Source organism: Syngnathus typhle, linkage group LG13 (assembly GCF_033458585.1).
Source record: "Syngnathus typhle isolate RoL2023-S1 ecotype Sweden linkage group LG13, RoL_Styp_1.0, whole genome shotgun sequence".
NCBI classification, from domain to species: Eukaryota; Metazoa; Chordata; class Actinopteri; order Syngnathiformes; family Syngnathidae; genus Syngnathus; species Syngnathus typhle.
The window spans coordinates 5,803,101-5,824,320 of record NC_083750.1 but is presented as its reverse complement, the minus strand read 5'-3'; the positions used below and the strand labels follow the sequence as shown (position 1 = coordinate 5,824,320).

Genomic DNA, 21,220 nt, shown 5'->3' with positions numbered 1-21,220 from the left:
TCTTGGCAATCTTCTATACTATAGAAATTTAATAAGTTTATTTTAAAAAAGCAGTATGCTATTGTGCTTTAGGCTGTTTTTCAATGTTGGCTAAATTTCCTTAACTGCAACGGAGAAAAGAGAAACGAGAACTACAATAGTACACATCCATCCAAATATTACCTTAAAAGATCTTCACATTGGTATAAGGCAGATGTTTTAATACAGTTTTTGTCAAAGATTAAGTAGGTGTATCTAAAGCTGCTGGATTGATTGTATATCAAATAACTCACGTTTTGACTTTTTTGCCAAGATTGATTCAATTCATACATTACGGCAAAACACAGCGCACTAAAACTGTGACTATTATCACCCCCTAAATCATAGGTGTCAAACTGGAGGCCCGGGGCCAGGTATGGCCCGCCAAATCATTTTACGTGGCCCGCGAAGACAAATTTGGCATCGACTTTGTGTCATTACTAAAATTACAAATTGGCCTCACTTTTTTAAAAAAAAAAGAGACATTGCTGGCAAATTTTATTACCACTTTTTTTAAAATATTTAAACAGTTTTTACAAGTCTCGGATTTCAAAACTAGTTATTCATCAATTTTTGTAGCCTATACTGTATATAGAAGACGTTGACAATCATAATGGGGAACTTTTGACACCCCCGCCCTAAACGATGCCAACGCACACTCTGGCAATGCAGGAAGTTTGATTGGTGTGTTTTATTTTGAGTGTAGCTGCACTTAGGAAAGTGGTGGTAATATAACGGGCATTGGACAGACAGACAGCTAGATAGATGGAAGACCAGACTGCTACCCTTGTATGAAGGATTATCCCCTATCCTCTGTTTGTGACAAGAGCTGATAAGGGCCTGAGAGGAGAGGCAGCAAGAGGCTGAGAGGGCTCATGCACTCGCACACATATTCACATATAATCCATGACAAGAGAGATATCAATCCATCATTTAGAGCCAGGGATTCAGCAAGAGGAAATAGGTTCTTCTCCGTCGCTGGCAATCCGACACACACACGCACACGCACACACACGTGCACGTACCCGCAATTGTATCTGCTGAGCAAAAGGCTCACCCGATTTCAGACTTGGGCTGTTTGAATGACATCAATTCCTTGTATTTATCTGATTTACATTTGGCTATTGTAGTGCACAGCTTTATATCGGTGCACATTTAGAGGTGTTATTTCCCACCAATAGCCCCCCCCCCTCATAAAAAAGAAAAAAATATTGGTCGTAATGCCCTACCTTTCCTTCCTCGGCATTGTTGAAAGGAAATAGAAGGTTTGCCTGCCATGATTGTCATGGCTAATTCTTGGTGCTGCTGATAGATTTTGTGATGAGTTTTTTTGGGGCTTCTTTTTGTTGAATTCCGAATGCTATGCAATTCCCTCCAAAATTTGCAAGTGAATATGCTGCCGAGTTGAAATGCAAAGAATGAATTGAGGTTGTCAAAACATCACAGCAAAAGAGCAATCCAATATATATGCATGTATCCGATGGACACTTGGTGTGTGCAATATCTTCTGGTGCTTAATGACATCAGGCCCACATGTCTTTGGTCTTTATAATCTCCTTTTTTTGGGGGGCTTTTTTTTTTTTTACAAAAATATACCCCAATGCAAATTTGGAAGAGCAGCTTTTTGTTTTTATTTATTTATTTATTTTAATTTGATTTAATATATTTCTTTTTTTATATTAAAAATTCCAGTCAGACACTAAGCAGGAGGGAGAGTCGGGCCTTGCATCGCTAAGAGCCTGCAGGTTAGGTGGCAGGGCCATTTGGCGACGCCTCCGGTGCTAGACTTGATAGATGAGACAAACTGCAGGCTCTTTTCTCATGTAACTTTAAAATCATTAAGCGTTTTACACGGCCATGCAGATTTTTATGGCCACCTTCGATATTCATGCCTTTCGATCAGCAAGATGATGTAACACAAGGAGGCCAGGGATATGTCATAACTTTGCGTAATGTGACACATAAGGACATTCACACATACAGCATAGTGTAGTGTCATTTCAATGACATGCTCATGAAATTTTCCAAACACCTAATACACATCTACAAGTCTTGGCAAAAAATTATGGAATTACTCGCCGCTGAGGATGTTCATTCAGTTTTTTGAATTTGTTAAAAAGAAGCATATCACAGACGTAAACAAAAGCAGTTTCAAATGGCAACTTCCTGCCTTTACGAAATACAAAAGGAAATGAAGGGATAGAAAATATGCTATTCTATATACCCAAAGAAAAAATAATCGGGATGTCAATTGTATTGAAAGTCTTTGGTGGACGTTGAAGAAAATGGTCCATGACAAGCCTCCAACCTGCAAAACTGGAGCCAGACTGATGACGAGTACTCTTTATCCCTCATTAAGTCCACACCTTAGACTGCGTGCAGTTATAAAAGCCGTAGGTGGTGCGACAAACTACTAGTGGTGTGTTAAAGTGTTCTTTTGTTGTTGTTGTTTTTTTTTATGACTCCATAATAAGATCCGCAGAGACTGGTGACTCCATCATTTTTTACCAGGGGTTGTAAGTAAAGGATTTATTCAATCAAAAAGGATACTAAATCTGTAGCTCAGCCACTTAACACATATATATTCACAATTTTTCGCTGCTCGTCAGGATTTGTCTTAACCCATAGATCCTTTTAAATCATTCATACATTCAACTCAGCTATTATATAGCAGGTGACAATGAAGCTCAGGTATGTGCAGACGCTAATCTGGCCCTGAGAGGACAGTGTGACATTGATTTAAGGTTTTAATCTATTGCTCCTCTTTGTAAGACACGTATTGCAATAACAAACATGCACAATGCAGATCTTTACATACAGAAATTGCTCCATGATAAAATATAATGCAATGTTGCGTATTGGTTAGCACGTCCGGCTCACAGTTCAGAGGGTTTGATTCCAGCTCCACCTTTTCTGTGTGGAGTTTGCATGTTCTCCTCATGCTTGCGTGGGGTTCCGCCAGTTTGTTGGCATAGTCTAAAAAAATGCTTGACCGCTCCAAATTGTCCATAAGTATGCCCTGTGATTGGCTGGCTGCATGTCTTAGAATATACCGTATTTTCCGCACAATAAGGCGCACCTAAAAACCTCAAATTTTCTCAAAAACCGACAGCGCGCCTTATAATCCAGTGCGCCTTATATATGGACCAATCTGGATTCGTGGATGAGGACTAATTTATTAAACTAAGCTTTACGGGTTTATTTGGTGTGTTGTGTGATATTAACGTTTGAGCAACGTTGACTTATCGATATATTGTTATTGTTATCAATTCGAATGTTACTATATTGTGTTTGCATTAACATTTGAACAACGTTGAGTTATTTATTCTATGCGCTTTATAATCCGGTGTGCCTTATATTTGGACAAAGTTTTAAAATGGGCCATTCATTGAAGGTGTGCCTTATAATCCATTGCGCCTTATAGTGCGGAAAATACGGTAGTATAAGATTGTTCATGTGCATTTTTTGGTTTTCATAAGGACAAAATGAAGGTAAAGAGTCTGTCAACGAGGCGGGCGCTGTAAAATATGATCGACATACTGTATCGTCGTCAATAACCACTCATGTTCATGCATGTGTAAGATGTGCACATGCCGTGATCCATCTATCTACCCATCCATCTGTCCCTCCTCCCATTGCCCTCCTCCCTTTGTGTTAAGATTCAATTAACACCAAGCGGGCATCCACAACCCTCATTATAGCTAATTAGTTAAAACATCAGCCAATCTACCGTTAATTGGCTTTAGTAATTAATTCAACTGCTAGACCATATGAAAGCAGCAGGGAGGGAGGGAGACAATGGGAGGAAGGAAGATACTGTAATGGAATCACAGGAAAATTTAGAAAAAAGGTGCATGAAAGAAAGGGAAATATATATAATATATATATATGAAGATGAAGTGTGGAGACAGGAGATGATGACATCTGTTCAAACAACTCAAGCTGTCTGTTTTATACAGTGATTAAGGCTAAGTCTGGGCTTGTGCTTCCTACTTGCTGATCCTCCCACTGCCGCTGCCAGACGGCATGTTCCCCGGTAGACCCTTTGACATGGAGATGAGCACCGACAGGCCTCGCACCCACACCTCTTCGTTAGGTGGCCCTCCTCCGAGGAAGGTGAAATGAAACAGAGGCTGTCAGGAAAGGAAATCCGAATACCATTCTGTCACTTTTTTTGGAAGAATATATTTTGTACACCAAGCCTACTAGAATATTAGCAAAAGAAAATCTGACTTTTGTATTTGAGTCGAATTCAGAGTGGGCAATCATATCCACTGCTACTTTGCTCATGATAATAATAATTATTTGAGAATTGTATCTTAAAGAGCAGTGGTTTGATATCCCTCTACTCAGTGTGTCAGCGAGTGGTTCACGCTCCATTAATTTACTTCTGTCTCCTTTACTATTTCCTCACTATATTACAAATGAACACACACTCACACACACACACACACACACTCACATGCATGTGACATCGTGATTGATTGAATAAACAGTTGTCAGTGGTTGGAGATAACCTCTCCAGCATCCCGCTGCTGTGCCTTTCACACAGACACGCGCAGCAAGGTCCCTTGAGTAAAACCCACATTACACACGTTGATGCACACAAAAACACACGTGTGCACCAAGATCATCAGATCATCATTTATCTGCAGAGCCCAGGAAAACAAGGCAGGATTATTTATGATGTGCTAATTTATCTGCCTGAGTATTTCTGTGTTCTACCTTAAAACAGACACCTTTTCATTGGCGATCTTGAAAAATCTAAGCATCCGATACAAGGCTTGTATGAAAATATCTGTGTTCTTATTTGGGGATGACAGATTAAAAATCCAAATTTATCAATGCGGTTATGATCTTCACCAATGTATTCTAATTGTGGCCTTGGAATGATTCAATGCAGTTCTACATAACTGCAAAGTGCAATAATGGAAATGAATGACTATGTCCAATTAAAACTAATTATTATTTGAATAAAAATTAGTTCAAATTATTATTTTGGGAAATGCAAATGATCTCATTACACTTGTACTGTCCATTGGCTATATTTTGTCATTTTATTTTTTTTATTAAGTAAAACATGCATGGAGACAGAGCTTTCAACTCACCAGACATTACACACGTACACACACACACACATCTGTCTCCTCTTGATCCCTATATCCAGCCATCTCCTGATCCCGCCTCCCCACCATGCCGACATTTCATTTGCTTTTCTAAAAGTGACAACCCCTGGGAGAAAGGCGAGGGCGGGATAGTGAAAGAGCCCGGTGATGAGTTTTGAGCAGGGTGTGGAGGAGCGCTATTTAAAAGTGCCATGCATCACTGTCAGTGTGGGTGAACATGCAAGCACATTCAAACAAGCGCTCACACACGCCTATGAGGCAAGACACTGGAAGCGTGCACGCACACATGGCGCACTGGAACGCAACCTGGGTGGCAAACTGAAGTTGACCCCCGTTCCATTTCATCAAATGTCCTCTGAATGAGCCACATAGACCCATCTATTTAGCACATGAGCACACACAGAGGCAACAATCAGCCCAGTGTCTTGCTCGCTTAAATCACAGCTCACTTTGGAAAAAAACATATCATCTCTCTTGGAGACACCTTGCTAGACCCATTTGTGTTAATACCTTCCCTGGTTTTGGGCTCATATTTACCATTATGGAGATGATGGCTTTACGGAACCCCCACCCACGCTCACCTCACCTTCTATTGTCGCTGCGAAAAGAGGGGAGAGTCCAAATGAAGGCTGACACATTGGCGGCATTTATTTGATTGTGGATGCGAGGTTGTGTCATTCTGGTGAGAGGGAAGAGGTGGGTGGGAGGGTCATTTGAGACAAGATGAGGCCTGGACCCCTTAAGCTAAGTAAAGAGAAGGTGTGGAGAAAATTGTGTGGTAAAAGGAGAGAGAAAATGAAAAGAAAGAGGAACAAGGAAAGAAAGTAAAAGGATGTGATTGAGGGGAAACAGAAGTGGCCTTCTTTCCCTTTTCTGTGAATCAAATCAAATTCCCCTTATCGCACATTATTTGAAGAGGTTATCTGGCTCTGTAATGCAGTTACGCGCTGGGCTGCAGCTGAGAGATTTCCTTGTTTACCAATGTTGGCGGGTGTTATAGCTAACTGGCCTGGCAAGCAGTGGGAGGGAGGAGCAGAGAGGGAGGCAAGAAAAGAGGGCTAAGCAGGCGTAAACACTTGATGCATGTCAGAAAACTCATTTATTCGAACAACAAAGAGGCCGAATTGCAACTGGGTGTTTGTTCACGCACACACACGACAGTTGTTCAAGGGCAGAAAAATAGCCTCAACATGTTTCTAATTCCATTTGGGAAAAGTGCGTGTGTGTTTTTGTGTTTTGTTCGTGTGCCACAGTATGCGGAGAGCTCTAAATACCGTATATGTGCCAACTTGTAAAATCTAGCCCTCTGTTTTTCCCCCTCACTCTTATTGTTGTACTTAAATCCATTTTACATGCCCCGGCCCTCATTAGCTAATTGCTTTTGTAATTTACAACACAATCCAATCTGTGATAGAAGATATAAAAGATAAATAAAGAAAATAATAAATAAAAGCTCAAGGTGGATGTAGCTCTTTATTATGCATGAATTAATAGAAATTAAATGGCATTTCCTGCACGAACATGTGCGGTTGCAGCTGGGAGAATTTAACTTCTTGAGACACTGCCATGATAGGTGAGATAAAAGTGAAGGGATGACACGCAATGCAGGTCATTAAATGGGATTCGGAGCCGTGTTGTGAGTACATGGTGTGCCTCTTAGCCCACTGAGCCATGAGGGCACCCCAAATGGTTTTTTATCTTTGCTTCCATTGAGAGTGAGTATTGAGCTGACAATCCCCGTCCTCTCTGGAGGTGGCCTTTTGCCTCAGCCCATTGTTGTCTGTGACTGGGAGCCGTGCGCTATCTTGCATCTATTGATTCCCACTTCATCTGGACCAAAGCGACACAGGGATGGGCGACTGATGGGAAGACAGAGAGGAAGAGAGAAAATTGCCAAAATCAAAGATGAAGCTTGTTGAAATGTATTGGTGCATAAGGATGTATAGGGTTAAAGGGAACGACAATAAAGGTAATATGGAAAGGTCAAAAGGGGGGGGGGACTGAGGAGGAACACTGAAGTGATGATGAAGGACAAAGATAGAAAAACTGAGAGCCATTTTACTTAGCTCACCATTCTTCCATATGATGCATCTCCCCCTCCTCACCATCTGGACTCTTTTGATTGCTCATTAGGCTCAAAGAGCAGGCAGCGTTTCGTGTTATTAAAGAAAAGAATCTTAAAGGTTTTCCATTTTCAATCAGACTTGGTGACTCTAAAGTTGATGACATTTTTACTGGCTCAAATAGTAAAAATGGGGATGTGTGTGTGTTTTAATAGTCTTATTTGAGTGGAATGACTCATTTCATTCATCAGAGTTTCTGACGGAATATCTTTCACGGCTCTTACTCAATTATACATTATTTATAACTGACTCATGAAGATGTAAGAAACTTGAATAGACTATGTCCGTGTTATAAGTTCACATCATTACGTATTAATTTAACTGACTAATGATGTTACCCGACGACACATAATGTGCACACTGGAGTGTATTTGTTCAATGACATTCTGTTCTACAAACTGAAAAAAAAATCCGAGAAGTTCTTGAACCATATGACAAAGATGAAACCCAAAGAAGAGATGAACGAGTAGCAGAATATGTGGGAAAGATTAGAGGTTGGATTAAGAGAGTTGGAACAAAAGGATGAAATTGGGAAAATGTGAACTGGAGGGAGTGAAATATATACAGAGCTTTGAGACGGGGTGCTGGAGGGACAATTGAAAAAAAATAAAGATGAGACAATCCATCTTTGTACATTAGGAGGAATCTGGCCTACTCTCAATCACAGCTGTCAGTGACTCATGCACCACCTCACCCCTTCTCCTCCATCCCTCCATCCATGCATTCATCCATCCCTTCTTTGCAGTACCATTTGGCGTCCTGAGGAATCTCAACCCTAAAAAGTCTTGTCAGGCCTATTTCCCTGTTATTGTCCCACTCTTCCTCTCCTTCCATTCTCATCACTTCTCATTCTCCTCCCTTTCTCAACTTCATTTCTCGCTCTGTCCAGCCACACGGTGATGTCATGTGCTCCCCAAGATTGAAGGGACCCAGTTTTTTTAACTTTGGGGTGCAGGTGTGTGTGTGTGTGTGTGTATATTTGTGTGTGTGTGTTTGTGTGTGTGTATGTGTGTGTGCAAGTTCTGTTGTGTTCCGACATCAATCATCTTTAAGCCACTGACAAGACTGGTGTGCGACATCAACAACACACCCCATACCTCAACACATATCCTCTCCACCCATCTTTGCCTCCTCCCCTGGATTTATCTGTCCATTGCCTCCTGCAATCATTCATATCCCTCAGGGAATATTTGACGGAAAAAGTAAAATAGCAAACAACATAAGCATACCGCAACGTTTATGTGCTACTGCACGTAGCACATAAACGTTTTAAAAATACATTTTGCCATTAAAAGGTTTCATATCTGTTTACTGATGCTGTGTGCATGTTTTAAACAGAATACAAGAATTTGTATTCTAATTGAAGTCAATGACTAGTTTGGATAAGATTAGGAGAAGGCAGTGAGAGTTTTGGTGTGTGCTTAAAAATAGTAAGAGAAATATATTTTAGATTATGTGACAAACAAAAATGAGATGAATTCAATGCACGTGAACACAAACTGCAAATGATGTACAGAATACAAATATGTTTTTTTTTTGTTGGTGTTCAAATGAGCTACCCCAAAGACAATAGTCTTATTTCGTCATCCTTTAGTCACCACGATAACAAGATATTTTAACAGGATATCCTGGCTGAGTTAGAGCCTATTGTTCTTGTTCTAAAAATAAATAAACTGATTGGCTAAATATAACCCATCTGAAAGTGTGATCTAATTTAAGAACCTATTATTTAACTTTTCTACCACAAGTTTTTCCTCCCTGCACCCTGCCGATCAAGAGCAATGAAGTTTGGGTAAGCTAGTGTTGGCAGTCTATACACCATTATCTCATACAAAGTAGACACTTTCTTTAATTCCTTTTACACTGCCTTGACCTAAGCCCAAGGGTTCTATTTTCATTGATGCCGCACGAGAAAATGCTGGCGTCTCCTATTTTTAGTAGAGGTGCAAGTTTGCCAATTTTGGCAGACTGGCATAACAAAGTTGTGTCCTTGGGGATACGACTAGCAGAGTGACGATTTGGTGGTTGAAAGTCGGTCTAAAATTGTGTTTGATTATAGCCAGATTTGACTTTATACGTTATAAAAAGGCATCCTGAAGGATACATTTTGTAGTTATTTAGGTCCCTGGCTCTTTTTGCCCAAACTACATCAATATAACTTGTTTTTAACTCACATTTTCTTTTGTTGTTTCCAGGTAAGAAGAAAATGTCACTGTATGACAGCCAGGCTCCAATCTGCCCCATCTGTCAAGTGCTGCTCAGGCCCGGCGAGCTACAAGAACACATGGAAACAGAGATTGAAAGGCTAGCCAACATGTGCCTTAGGTAGGAGATGAACCCTCAGTGTGTGTCGCAATCATACGCACAACTATACACAAGCTCAGAGTACCATATTTTCCGGACTATAAGGCGCACCTCAAAACCTAAAATTTTCTCAAAAGCCGACAGTGCGACTTATAGTCCGGAGCGCTTTATATATGGACCAAATTCCTAAATTTAAACTGGCCCCGAAGCATTGTTTCATGAAATCAATCATAAGTGGCCCGCTGAAGACTATGAATCATGAATCAAAAAGACTATGGATCATTATTTTGTGATTATAAAGTAATTTGTTGCGTCTGAAGTTGAAATAAAAAAGATAAAATGGAGAATGATTTGATTTGGATTAAAAATCTGACATGATGCATTAATGGTGCACTTTATATTCCGGTGCGCCTTATATAAGAACAAAGTTTTACAATGGGCCATTCATTGAAGGTGCGCTTTATAGTCCGGTGTGCCTTATAGTCCGGAAAATACGGTAATTCTAATAAAGGGCTAGCATTGTTATTTTCTGATCTTTCAAAAAGTATTCTGTTTCTTGCACTTATAATTTGGTAACTACGATCCTTGGGAAATTATTACAATAATGACTGGAAAACATTTTAGCTAAGGATTTGAAATGGACTAGAAAACATGACAGAAAAAAACCTTCCTGTATGCGTGTGTGACTTTTTCCACCAAAATTTGCCAGATTTTACATTCCTCGCCCAGTCTTTGTCTCTGTCTCTCTGCATGGTTACAGCCCACATTAAAAGTGACAAGGGGAATTTGGTCCAATTTGTCGTAAATTCTCCTTTAATGAAGACCTGAGCTCGCTGAATGAAATAGTTGTGAATATGGAAACTAAGGTGTGCATATGTGTGTGTTGGTGGGGGGATGAAAGAATGAAATAACTAAAAAAAAAAATCTTACCGTGATTATCTATGTATGTCACACGTGTTAGATTACACACCGTCTCCTGTGACAGAGGTCTTTTGCTTCTTCATGGTCTGCAGCTTTTCATCTATGGATACGAATATCACACATAGTTGAGCAAATGCAAATCTTTCATGCCCTATACACTTCAGGTGACTCATGAGGGCAAAGTAATCTACATATCTCGCCACTTTCCCATCGCCAGTCTTCATAATTTTCCTCTTTTTTTATCATGATCACTTTACTTGTACCTCTTTAGATGACTCAGAAAGGTAAAAAGCATTTAGGAGCAGCAGTTTTGCATAATTTGTCCATGACAGATCAATTGTTGTTCCTAGTGGCTTATCTTAAACCATGCATTGTCAGTTATTGCAACCTAATATTAATAAATAGTGATGCTGGATGGGTTAGCTTGCTAGTTAGCTGCTTTTTCTTGGGAGCTATGTAGATGCAGAGACCATAGATCAGGGGTGTCAAACTCATTTTTTCGTGGGCCGCATTGCAGTCATAGCTTCTTTCGGAGGGTCATGTATGAGCACCTCATTTTATATACAGTAAAAGCTACAAAACAAACTGACAAATAACTCGTTTTCAAATCAGACGAGTTATTAATTGATTAAATATTTTAAAAAAAGATATTATTAAAAGTGAAGACAATTTGCAATTCTAGTCATGACACCCGAATTTGATGCACAATTTGTCATCGCGGGCCACATAAAATGATGTAGCGGGCCGTACCTGGCCCCCGGGCCTTGAGTTTGACACGTGCTTTAGATATAAAACAGCGAGTGTTTTGCTGTCTGCATTATAATGCATTGATTTCTTTAGCGATTTTGATTCTGGATTGAGTTGTTGGTACAAACATCAGACATGCAGTTATAATACAAACCACGTGTGTCATTTCATAAAAATCTATGCTGGTATACTGTGAGGTGTTCTGAGGGGAGTGGACGCTATATTTTCTCCATTAATTCCGGAGTCCTTTGGTTCAGGGTCATTAACTGTACTTATTTTCACCACCAGCATGTCCTCAGGACTCCTCACTTGTTACCTTTCACATGTACACCACATCTCATTATCCCTGCACCACCATTTTTTTCCCGCAGCTTTCATTCTTCCCTCCCTTATCCTGCTGTCAATCTGTGTGTTTGTTTGTTTCACTTTGTTGTGCTGCTCATTTCCACATTCGTCTCCTTACTTTAACATGGCAATCCGTCAGAATATCCCAGCCTCATAACCCTGGGCTATCAAAAATTCATAGAAGTGGGCAAACTCATGCGTGCAGCTGCATGAGCGGATGTGCCGACAACTAGGCCTTCGGTTTCTTTCGCTCTCTTTTTCTGTCATCTTTCATCTTTCCCTCTGCTTAGTCTCTTTTTACATTGCCTGGTTTTCTCCCATATTCTTTGTCCTTGCATTTCATCTCGACCACCTTTCTTTCACCCACATTTTCCCTATACTTTTATCTCTCTCTCACTCCCCCTTCTGTCATTGTGGCAATTTTCGCCTATCCTCGTAGGCATTCAACCACTGTCCCCTCTTCATCCTTTACTCTCCCTCCCTTCCAACTCTTGTCACTGTTTGACTCTGTCAACAAGCAGGTAGAGGTGGCTGTTATAGTTGACGCCTCTGCAGAGGTTCCTGGTAATGAATAAAATAGAGAAAGAGGGAGAAGCGAGGTGGCAGAAACACAGCGAGGAAAAAAGTGGAGAGAGAGGAGTGTCGGCTGATTTCCCGACATTACACGGCAGCTTGACTATGTCACCCGTGTTTATTCTCTTTGTTGGTGGAGGTGAAGCTGTCACACACACACAATATACACACGCAACACATGCATTCAATACACACTAAAAATGCATATCCAAACAGCATTTCAAGTGATGGTGAAAGTAGAACGGTCTGGATGAATACATAGTGTTATATATATATATATATATATATATATATATATATATATATATATATATATATATATATATATATATATATATATATATATATATATATATATATATATATATATTTATGCACACTGACTGTGTATTATTTAAAAAGTACATTGGTTTTAAGGGTAAAGTCAAGCAGAAATAACAGTTGAGATTCATTAATTTATATAAATAACTGTTTTCTTTTTCCAACAGCAGTAAAATCCCTTCGCCAAAGGATGGAGCAGTCACTCCAGGAACTCCTAAGGTGAGATCAATGCACTTTTTTTTTTTAAACAAAACAAGTGAGACGTTTTGCCACAGGAAAAAAGACAGAAGTGAAGACTGCCATCATTTGTCAAAAGGAGTTTAGGAGGTAAATGCTGGAAGTAAAATACACAGTAATCCAGTTCTGATAAAGTGAAATAAAAGGTTGTTATTGTTCGACATTATGTATATGATATATTTCTAGTCACAGCCACTGATAAAAATAATGTGTTGACTTTATTCAATTTTATTTCAAGTGATTGGACAAAATACAGTAATATCTGGATCCAGTTACATTAGACTACATCTACTTGAAAAAAATGATTCTATTTTGTGCCACCACATGACAAAATAAAATTAATTAATATGCATCATCACATTCTTATGAAGAATCTTGTTACTAAATGTCATTCGCACAAAATACAACTCCAGCATATTTTCCAAGCTCCCAAAGTAAATTATTCCTGACCTTTTTAAACCTGACTAAGTAATTAATCCAATTTATTACAGCGAGCAGCACTGAGCTATGGTTATATCTGACATAATTATTAAATTAATGCTTTTGAGTACTTAAGCCTTTGAGTCATGTAATTAATAGAAGATGACTGTAAATACAAATATTTCATTGACAGGCACATATGAAACAGAAGCACACCCACTGCTAAAAATGAAGATTGTTGTTACCTCCTTGAGGAATTCACTGGATTATCTTTGTCACAATGGTTCATGTGGATATCAGTTTGTGTGTGTGTTTGCGTGTGCGTGCGGAAGACAGATTTACGATTGTCCAGTGTCAGACATTTATACCCCACCTTTTTGGATATTTAACCCTCCTCCCCCGGTTATACCGTCATCTTCTCTCATCAATCTCTCCTCCTTCCTTGACTCCCTTTAACATCCCATAAACATTAAATCTCATCAGTGGAAGTCATTTTATAGACAGAGGCAGGCAGGTTACAGTCATTATCACGCATTGCTCCCATGCATTTGAGACATTCCTGAAATTCTGCAAGGGCATCCATTTACTTTCTATTTAAGAAGTCTTGGATGACAACTTTGCTCTGTACTGTGTGGACTTGATGTGCTATAGAGCACACGTGTGCATGTGAAGTGCAATTTATCTCTTTAAAAAAAAGCGACATAAAATATCGTTGCATTGTTGTGTATGCTGACAATACAGTAAAATCATTTGAGTGGACATGTTATATATATATTTTTTTTTCTCTCCCTGTCTAGTCAATGCTGTTATCAGTGCACATCAAGCGCGAGGGAGAGTCTCCCGTGGTCTCGCCATTGTCGTCTGACGACGCCCACCACTCGGACAGATATCAGGTCACATACACGAAAACAAATACACACACAATGTTTGTAGGGCTTTTGGGCTGGACCTAATGAATATTTTAATAATCGATTAATCCGTTGATTAGTTGATGATTACTCAATCGGATTTTAAAAAGTTTTAATTTCCTTTGTGATTTTTTTCACATCAAAGTTTGTTCAGTTTGTTTAACAGGCCATGATATATCTTTAAGTTAAGTGGGTTTCACCCCTACACCATAAAATAAGATCTATTAAGTCCCCACAGACGTTACAGCCATACGTTCTAAAAGACACAGCTCATAAAGGCCTTATAGCTATAAAGTAGATTTTCTCATTAAGTGAAACTGCTGAAATCACCTTATATTATACAAATGATTAAGTCAATGGACACTCTGAAAATGAAGCATAATGGCAAGAGTTTGCCACCACCTTTCTCTTTAGCTGTCAGTCTACCTCAATCTTCCCTGCTCCCCCCCTGAAAAAAAAAAAAGAAAACAGATCAGTCCACTATCATTCAATGAATGTTTGATTATGATATATTAGTAGTAGTAGGAGTTAGCCTCTACCTAAAGGGTTGCAGTTGGTCAGAAACTGTAGAGCAAAACTGTTTATCTTCCTCCCATCTTCTAAAATATACATATATCATTTTTCAACAAATGTTTTTTTTTTTTGAGGAATGAAGACCCTTCATTTTCTATAGTTGTAATATGTACCCGACCTCTTGCCACCTTGGAATCTTACCAACCAGGCAATGAAGGATAAACTTTGTTAAATTAGTATATAGTAAATTTTTAATTTGTTTTAATAAAGTAAATGTTTATTAAATTAGTTACAGTATTTGAAAAGTAGTTGTTAAAGGCATCAAAATAGCTGAGCATTTTGGGCCACTGGACTGTTGCTCACGAATTAGAGGCTTTGCTTCCCTCTAGTGGCCATAATACGTGGCAACAGCTTCCGTTTGCGGATGTCACATGATCACAACAACCCAACATGGCTTCCGTGTGTCCCTTTCACTGCGCTAAACGAGCGGCAGTTTCAATCCTTTCCCATCCGTTGTAAAATATAAACGCCGCATAATGTTTGCCCTAGTGTGCGGAATTTGGAAACACACTTATCTGGGTTCCCGCAATAAGTTTTAATGTGCGTGGAGCGCGATTGGAATGGAAGAGGTGGAAGGCAACCGAGAAGTAGGTTTCACACATTCTCGATCTTAAATTGAGCGCTCAAGCATTTCGAATCCTAAGCAATCTCACTCCTTTGAGACATATTTCTACTTGTTATTTCAATCGATTGTTGCCTACTTCTCTAATGTTTTCTTTTCTTTGCATTCTTTCTTCTGCTTGCAGACATTTTTACGAGTTCGTGCAAACAGACAAACACGGCTGAATGGTACGTACACTTAAGGTCACTTTTTTTTTTTGACTTGAAACCTAATGTGGATTTACACTTTATTTTGAATCAATGGGATTTATTTTTTCTCCAAATTTACAATTCAAGCGACACGTGACTTAACACGTAAAAAATATTGCATAGCAGCAGGTACAGAAATGAACAATATTTATAATGTGTTATTATATTTACATTGTTACAGTATGTTATTATAGAGTATATATATACTTTTAAAAAAATCCACATTTGACAGAGGCCTGATTCCAGTCAGATTTCAGATTAATTTGCAGTGTAAATCCAGCGTGAAATTGTGTTTGTTGGTTTTTATTCCAGAATGTCTCATGTAAATACACTTTTGCAAATAAGCATCAACAAAGTCCAGAAACAGAATCCGTTTTCCGCGCAAATGTTTAATGTTTTTTTCTTTCTTTTCTATATTATATGACGTCATCACACAAGCTGTCAAAAAAATTCTTTATCATATGTTGTGTTGACTGGCATCATAGTTACTGTCCTTCAACAAAAAGTAGTGAGGTTCGCACTATAATAAAATACATGGACGTTCATTTTAACTGTATTTGCTTAATAGTTTGTACTTTTCGGAAGAATTCCTTTTTAAAGCACATGACAGTTGCCCTAAAATGTAAGCATCACCCTCCATTACTTGTCTGCCTTCATGTGCAACCAGGAATCATTCTCATGTTTGGCCTAATAGCTAGGAGGCAGGGCAGAGAGCCTTGCTGAATGTAATTAGCAGCCTTTTCCCCTCTCTATTTAACAACGCTCTCCTCTATTAGCATCACTTTTTTCCCCCCGACCATCTTCACTTTTCTTTCCCTACAGCCTTTCACCGACTCGCCCCCCCTCCCAGACTCGGATTGCCCCGGCCGCCGTTTCTCCGGCCGCTTCTTTTCTTCAAGCTCGCTAAAAATTAATGTCCCTGTGTGCCATTTCTAGTTAAGACAAAAACGTCTTTGGGCGCAATGACGGCTGCTCTGCTCTGTTAAATTTCTAATTAAGTGTGTGTGAAAGAGATGAGGAAGGGGTAGACAAAATTGTCCGGTTGCTGTCTTGTTTTGTCAAATTTGAATTTTCGATCTCTTTTTGTGCCTTCCAGCCCGTATAGGAAAGATGAAGAGGAGGAAGCCTGAGGATGGGGGCCAGGTATGTCCGCTGTGCAGTGCCCCATTGGCTGGGAGCGAGGAGGAGATGAGTAGGCATGTGGAACAATGCCTCATCCAGGTAGTAAAATTTAGGCCCACCTAGCTTACAGTCGGACAGCCTGCCCACCTTCTTAACTTCCTTTCAAAGCTCCCCACTCACTTCTCTTCATTAGCCTCGACCAAGTAGCGCCTTGTGGTTTCTGTAGTCATCAAACTATCCTAATTCCAAATGGTGAGCTTGCTTACACATCATGTTGGGGATAAGTCCATTCGATTGAAATGACCGTCCTTAAAAATGAAATTTCTTTCTTCCTGTGCTTCATCCCTGGTGATGTATGTGCATCTTGTCTAATGGCATGCTGCTCTTTTTTAACAACAATATTGAGTGGTCACCTTTCCGTATCTCACTTTTCAACAATTTATTTAGTTGTAGACAGACTAACACCAAACACTGCACCTCAACACCGTACCATGTTGCAATTTAATTTGGAGTGTGACAATATCGCATGACATCAATAACATGCGCCCGTCTTGTGTCAGCGTGAGGGTGTGCTAGGCGATGACGACTCCGTGGATATGGACGGCGACAGTGGACGTGGTTTTGAAGAGTACGAGTGGGCGGGACAGAAGAGGATCAGAGCTACTGCACTTCTGGAGGGAGGCTTCAGAGGTACGGGCCTTCTTTTCTGTCAAGCGTCAACCATCTTATTAAGTGGGCTTCCACATTAATCATAATAATTTGGGCAAGAAATAACGAGAGGCATTTTTGAAATGTATATTGTCTTGATGGGAGGGAGGTGGGATCCTCCATTTTTGTGGACAACTCTTATGACCTGCTTATTGAAGAATTAGAAAAACCAACTGCTGAGATTGGGAACCTTGTTTAAGATGTTATTTCTCCTGCTGGTTTCCCCCTTTTCATCTTGTCCACATTTATTTTTTACACACACATACCAAATCACCTGTTTCTTACCCGTGGGAAGCAGACACGACAGATCAAGGTGGGATCTCAGTTAAACCACACTAAAGAGCGCAAGGGTTAGGGGGGTGGCTCCCACAGCCAGCCAGCCATCCATTTCCTTCATGCTTCCTCCTCCGACTCTCTTGAGTGTTTGTAAACAAGCAGACACTGGACCCTTCTGCCGCACTCTTAATAGGGCATCTTGTGATGTGGCACGGATAACTGATGTGGCCTGGGGAGAAGGACTTGAAAAGCATGGACACATACGCACGTGCAGAGGGAAAAAAAGCTCAGAAGTTGGATTTTTGTCATGAAAGCTACGCGATAATTCCAAGAGAGCGCAAAATCCGTAACCCTCTCGAGGACAAACGTGTGACCCGATGGATGGAGATGCTGGCTGGAGTGTCCTCAGCTGGCAAGATGAAGAGAGGTCCAATTGCTTTGACAAGCCCCTTTTCAATGCGTGAGGAATAAAGACATAGAAAACACTATCCTGTCAAAGCAAAAAAAAAAAAAAAAAGGCAGACAGGAGGAAATCGAACAAGATTCAATTCTGTAAAGTTGACGACTTCACAGAATTTGGTCCTCGCGGGGGTTTAGCCAGATTAAAAAGACCTATTCTTTGTTGCTATCTTCATAAGAAGATGCACCATGGACAGCGGTGCACTTCGTTTTGGTGTGCTCCTTCTTTCCCAGACCAATTGACTTTCATGGATGATCTTAGACTTACAGCACATCTGGGCAAAGTAAGACCCACGGGCCACATCCAGCCTGCCCGCTGTTTCTCACCTTTGGCCTTTGCAGCCTTTATGAAGTCAAAATAAAACGGGAAGTATGTGCTGGAGATAATCTGCACATTTTTTTCCACATTTAGTACATCTACAAGGAGCAATTATTCTGCAATCATGGAGTCGGTCGGCATTTAAGTGTCCTTTTGAGGTTTAAAAAAAAAAGAAAATCAATCCGAGATGGGACTGACTCATTAAAGAGAAACACGGGCGGGGCCAGCCACCAATTGAACAACTACATTCAGCATACTGGTGTAAGAATTAAAAAAGTGTTTCTCCATTGCCTCCTGATGCACAAAATTTTGTATCACCTAGAAAAGCTAATGATATTAAACTAGAGGTTCTGCTGTACAGTAGTTAATCCAAAAGACGGTTAATGCTATTGAGGTCAGGAACCTCAAATTCTTCCACACAGAAACAAGCTTGCTTTTTCACATTTTTAAGCCGTCAACCGACAAATATCATTCAAGTGTGGCACAAAGAGAGAGAACGGGACAGACAAATCCTTAAATTTGATATCAGCCCGTCCCGAGAGACAGTAAAGAAGGGGATTATTTCCGATCGACAGGGCCAAGAGGGGTTCAGAATGTGGAGAAATCTCTTCTTTGTAAATTGACTTCAAAGATGACCGTCTTATATCTTTGTGCCTTGACTCATCTCTCGCGCCTCCTTCTGACCTGTAAAGGGCAGGAAGATGGTGTGATGACCTTTGACACCCCCATCTCAGACTGTCTAAAGTAGGGGGGTCCTGATAATTTCTATGGTAACGGGATGTTGCACGTTAGACAGATTGGCCTGATTCCTCCATCCTAGCGATTCATATCTACTCCTCAGATCATTGGACTGTTTTGTCTCAGGCGATATTCTACAATGAGACAAACTGCTGTGTTAAGTACTTTATCGACTCTTAGAAATTGTTTATTGAGCGGTGCTGGGCGGGAGGACCATTAAGAACAAATTTGATTTGAAGAGAATGAAGATGACGGGTCTTAATGAAGGATTAGACTAATCAAAGAACAATGCAAAAGCAGAAAGAAGAGATGGTCATTCAAAAAACGAAGGTGAGATCAGTTGTTGCGAGGAGCTGAGGAAGAGAGGTGGGAGATAAAAAAGAGGTCAAGGGTGAGTGGTGACAGTGCATAATGTGAGTGAAAGGCAGTTAGAGAGGGGCTGACCTGAACCTGCTAGATTAGATTGGCCTGCCAAGACTGCTTAGAGGGACGGATAGGAGCATTGGAAAGACTTATCACACACACATGAAGAGCAAAAAAAGGCCACACTCTTCAGTGCACCGCTGCATATTTAGCCTGCTGAGATGTGTGTTTGTATAAAATTAGCATATAAGCATTGAAATATGTTATCGAAGAAGACGAGATGTTGCTGATAACCTTTCACACTGTCATGAGAGTTGTTTCAGAATCATTATTATCCTGTCATAAATTTGCTCCATGCCTCTTGGCCATCGATTATTTTTTTTTACAGATCACATTCATCCATGCTCACATCCTTTGGCATTTTGTGTTGATTTAAAGAAGCTTTACTCTGCTTCGTTTGTTCCTATCAAAAGAAGCATCAGAGGCTGAAATCCTTGCAAAATTCAGAAGACAAGCCCCAGTAGTTTGTTTGAAAAATACACAATGTTGCAATGAGACTTGTAGACTGGGAGTGCAAGTTAAATAAGATGGCTGTCAACACTGTCAAGTCTGTCCATGGTCTTACCCACGTCTCTCTCGCGCACACTAGTCCAACTGAGCGCTTGTAGAAATTGGGACAGGTTTAAATAAGATGGTTGTCTAGCTTGTCACGGGTTGCATCTCCAGTCCACATAACACACACAGCTTCAAGTGTGGAAATTGACAGTCTGAGTGTCAGTCACACTCCGAAACCCAAGTACACACTCGCACCCCTACCTTGGGCTGAAAGGAGGCAGACACACACTATGGAGGAGTCATGGAGGCAGGTAGTGACAGAGGCAGAGACTGAAACAAACACTTGGAAGAATTCACTGAGTGATGGTCACACACACACATCAGGCTTTGCGACTAAGTGGAGCTGAAGTCACCTGTGAGGATTTGTCCGGTCGTTTATCACTGGGTTTATAGATGTGCCACGCTCACACACGCGCACGCACTTACGTACACACAATGCGTCCTCTTGCCAGGATTGATTGTTGAGGTCTCAGCCGTCGTCAGGTCACCAGCAGTAAGCTAACAGTTGTCTTAGTCTCCATCGTCTTCCGTGACCACCATTTTGTCCTGTTCTAAAGTATTGATTTCCCTTCAGGACAAGCGAGACAAGAGTTTTCCATCACTCTAGTAAATGAGCATCGATTGCTAACTTTTTTGGGAAAATAATTTAAATTTGGTACGTAATTTTACTCATCGCTCCATTTGATGTATTGTTTTTTGTTTTACTCTTCCAAAGCCACCGGTTTTGCGACATGCAGTATTAAAGAGAGTGGTGCAGACAGCGACGCAGACCTTGACGTCGATGGAGACGACACGTTGGAGTACGGCAAAGCGCAGTACACCGAGGCTGACATCATCCCATGTTCGGGAGCTGGAGAGGACCAAGGAGAAGCCAGAGAGCGAGAAGCATTACGGGGAGCTGTGCTCAAGTATGAATCCACCAACACACACAAAAACAATTGTATAGTGTGGAGTAAACTTAAAATTGAACTGTTATTTTTGATGCTACAAACTAATAGTAAGCATGAAATAGCATATTGATAACCCAACAATCGTGTGGAAAGCCTTTTTCTAGTAGCTGGACTTTAATTGTCACTTGACAGTTTGATTCTGTTTGAAAAGGAGTTTACAGAAAACAAGACCTTTTTATTTAATCTAGAAAATCAATGGTTGTTTTAGATTCTTATTAAAATACAATGTAGGTGAAAATTAAAT

At 40.2% G+C, this 21,220-nt stretch overlaps 1 protein-coding gene across 6 annotated transcripts in view; it reads left to right on the top strand.

Moving 5' to 3' along the window:
- Positions 1-21,220, top strand: part of rnf220a (ring finger protein 220a) — a 100,751-nt gene that overhangs the window by 71,939 nt on the left and 7,592 nt on the right. For 2 of the 6 annotated variants that reach the window (XM_061295644.1, XM_061295647.1), the window contains exons 3-9: positions 9,463-9,592; positions 12,649-12,697; positions 13,933-14,028; positions 15,363-15,405; positions 16,523-16,647; positions 17,109-17,238; positions 20,742-20,934. In XM_061295644.1, coding sequence (XP_061151628.1) covers positions 9,463-9,592; positions 12,649-12,697; positions 13,933-14,028; positions 15,363-15,405; positions 16,523-16,647; positions 17,109-17,238; positions 20,742-20,934 — 766 coding nt within the window. Of the gene's footprint in view, positions 1-9,462; positions 9,593-12,645; positions 12,698-13,932; positions 14,029-15,362; positions 15,406-16,522; positions 16,648-17,108; positions 17,239-20,741; positions 20,935-21,220 lie in introns of all 6 variants that reach the window. The other 4 variants (XM_061295643.1, XM_061295646.1, XM_061295645.1 and 1 more) reach the window with 3 other exon arrangements.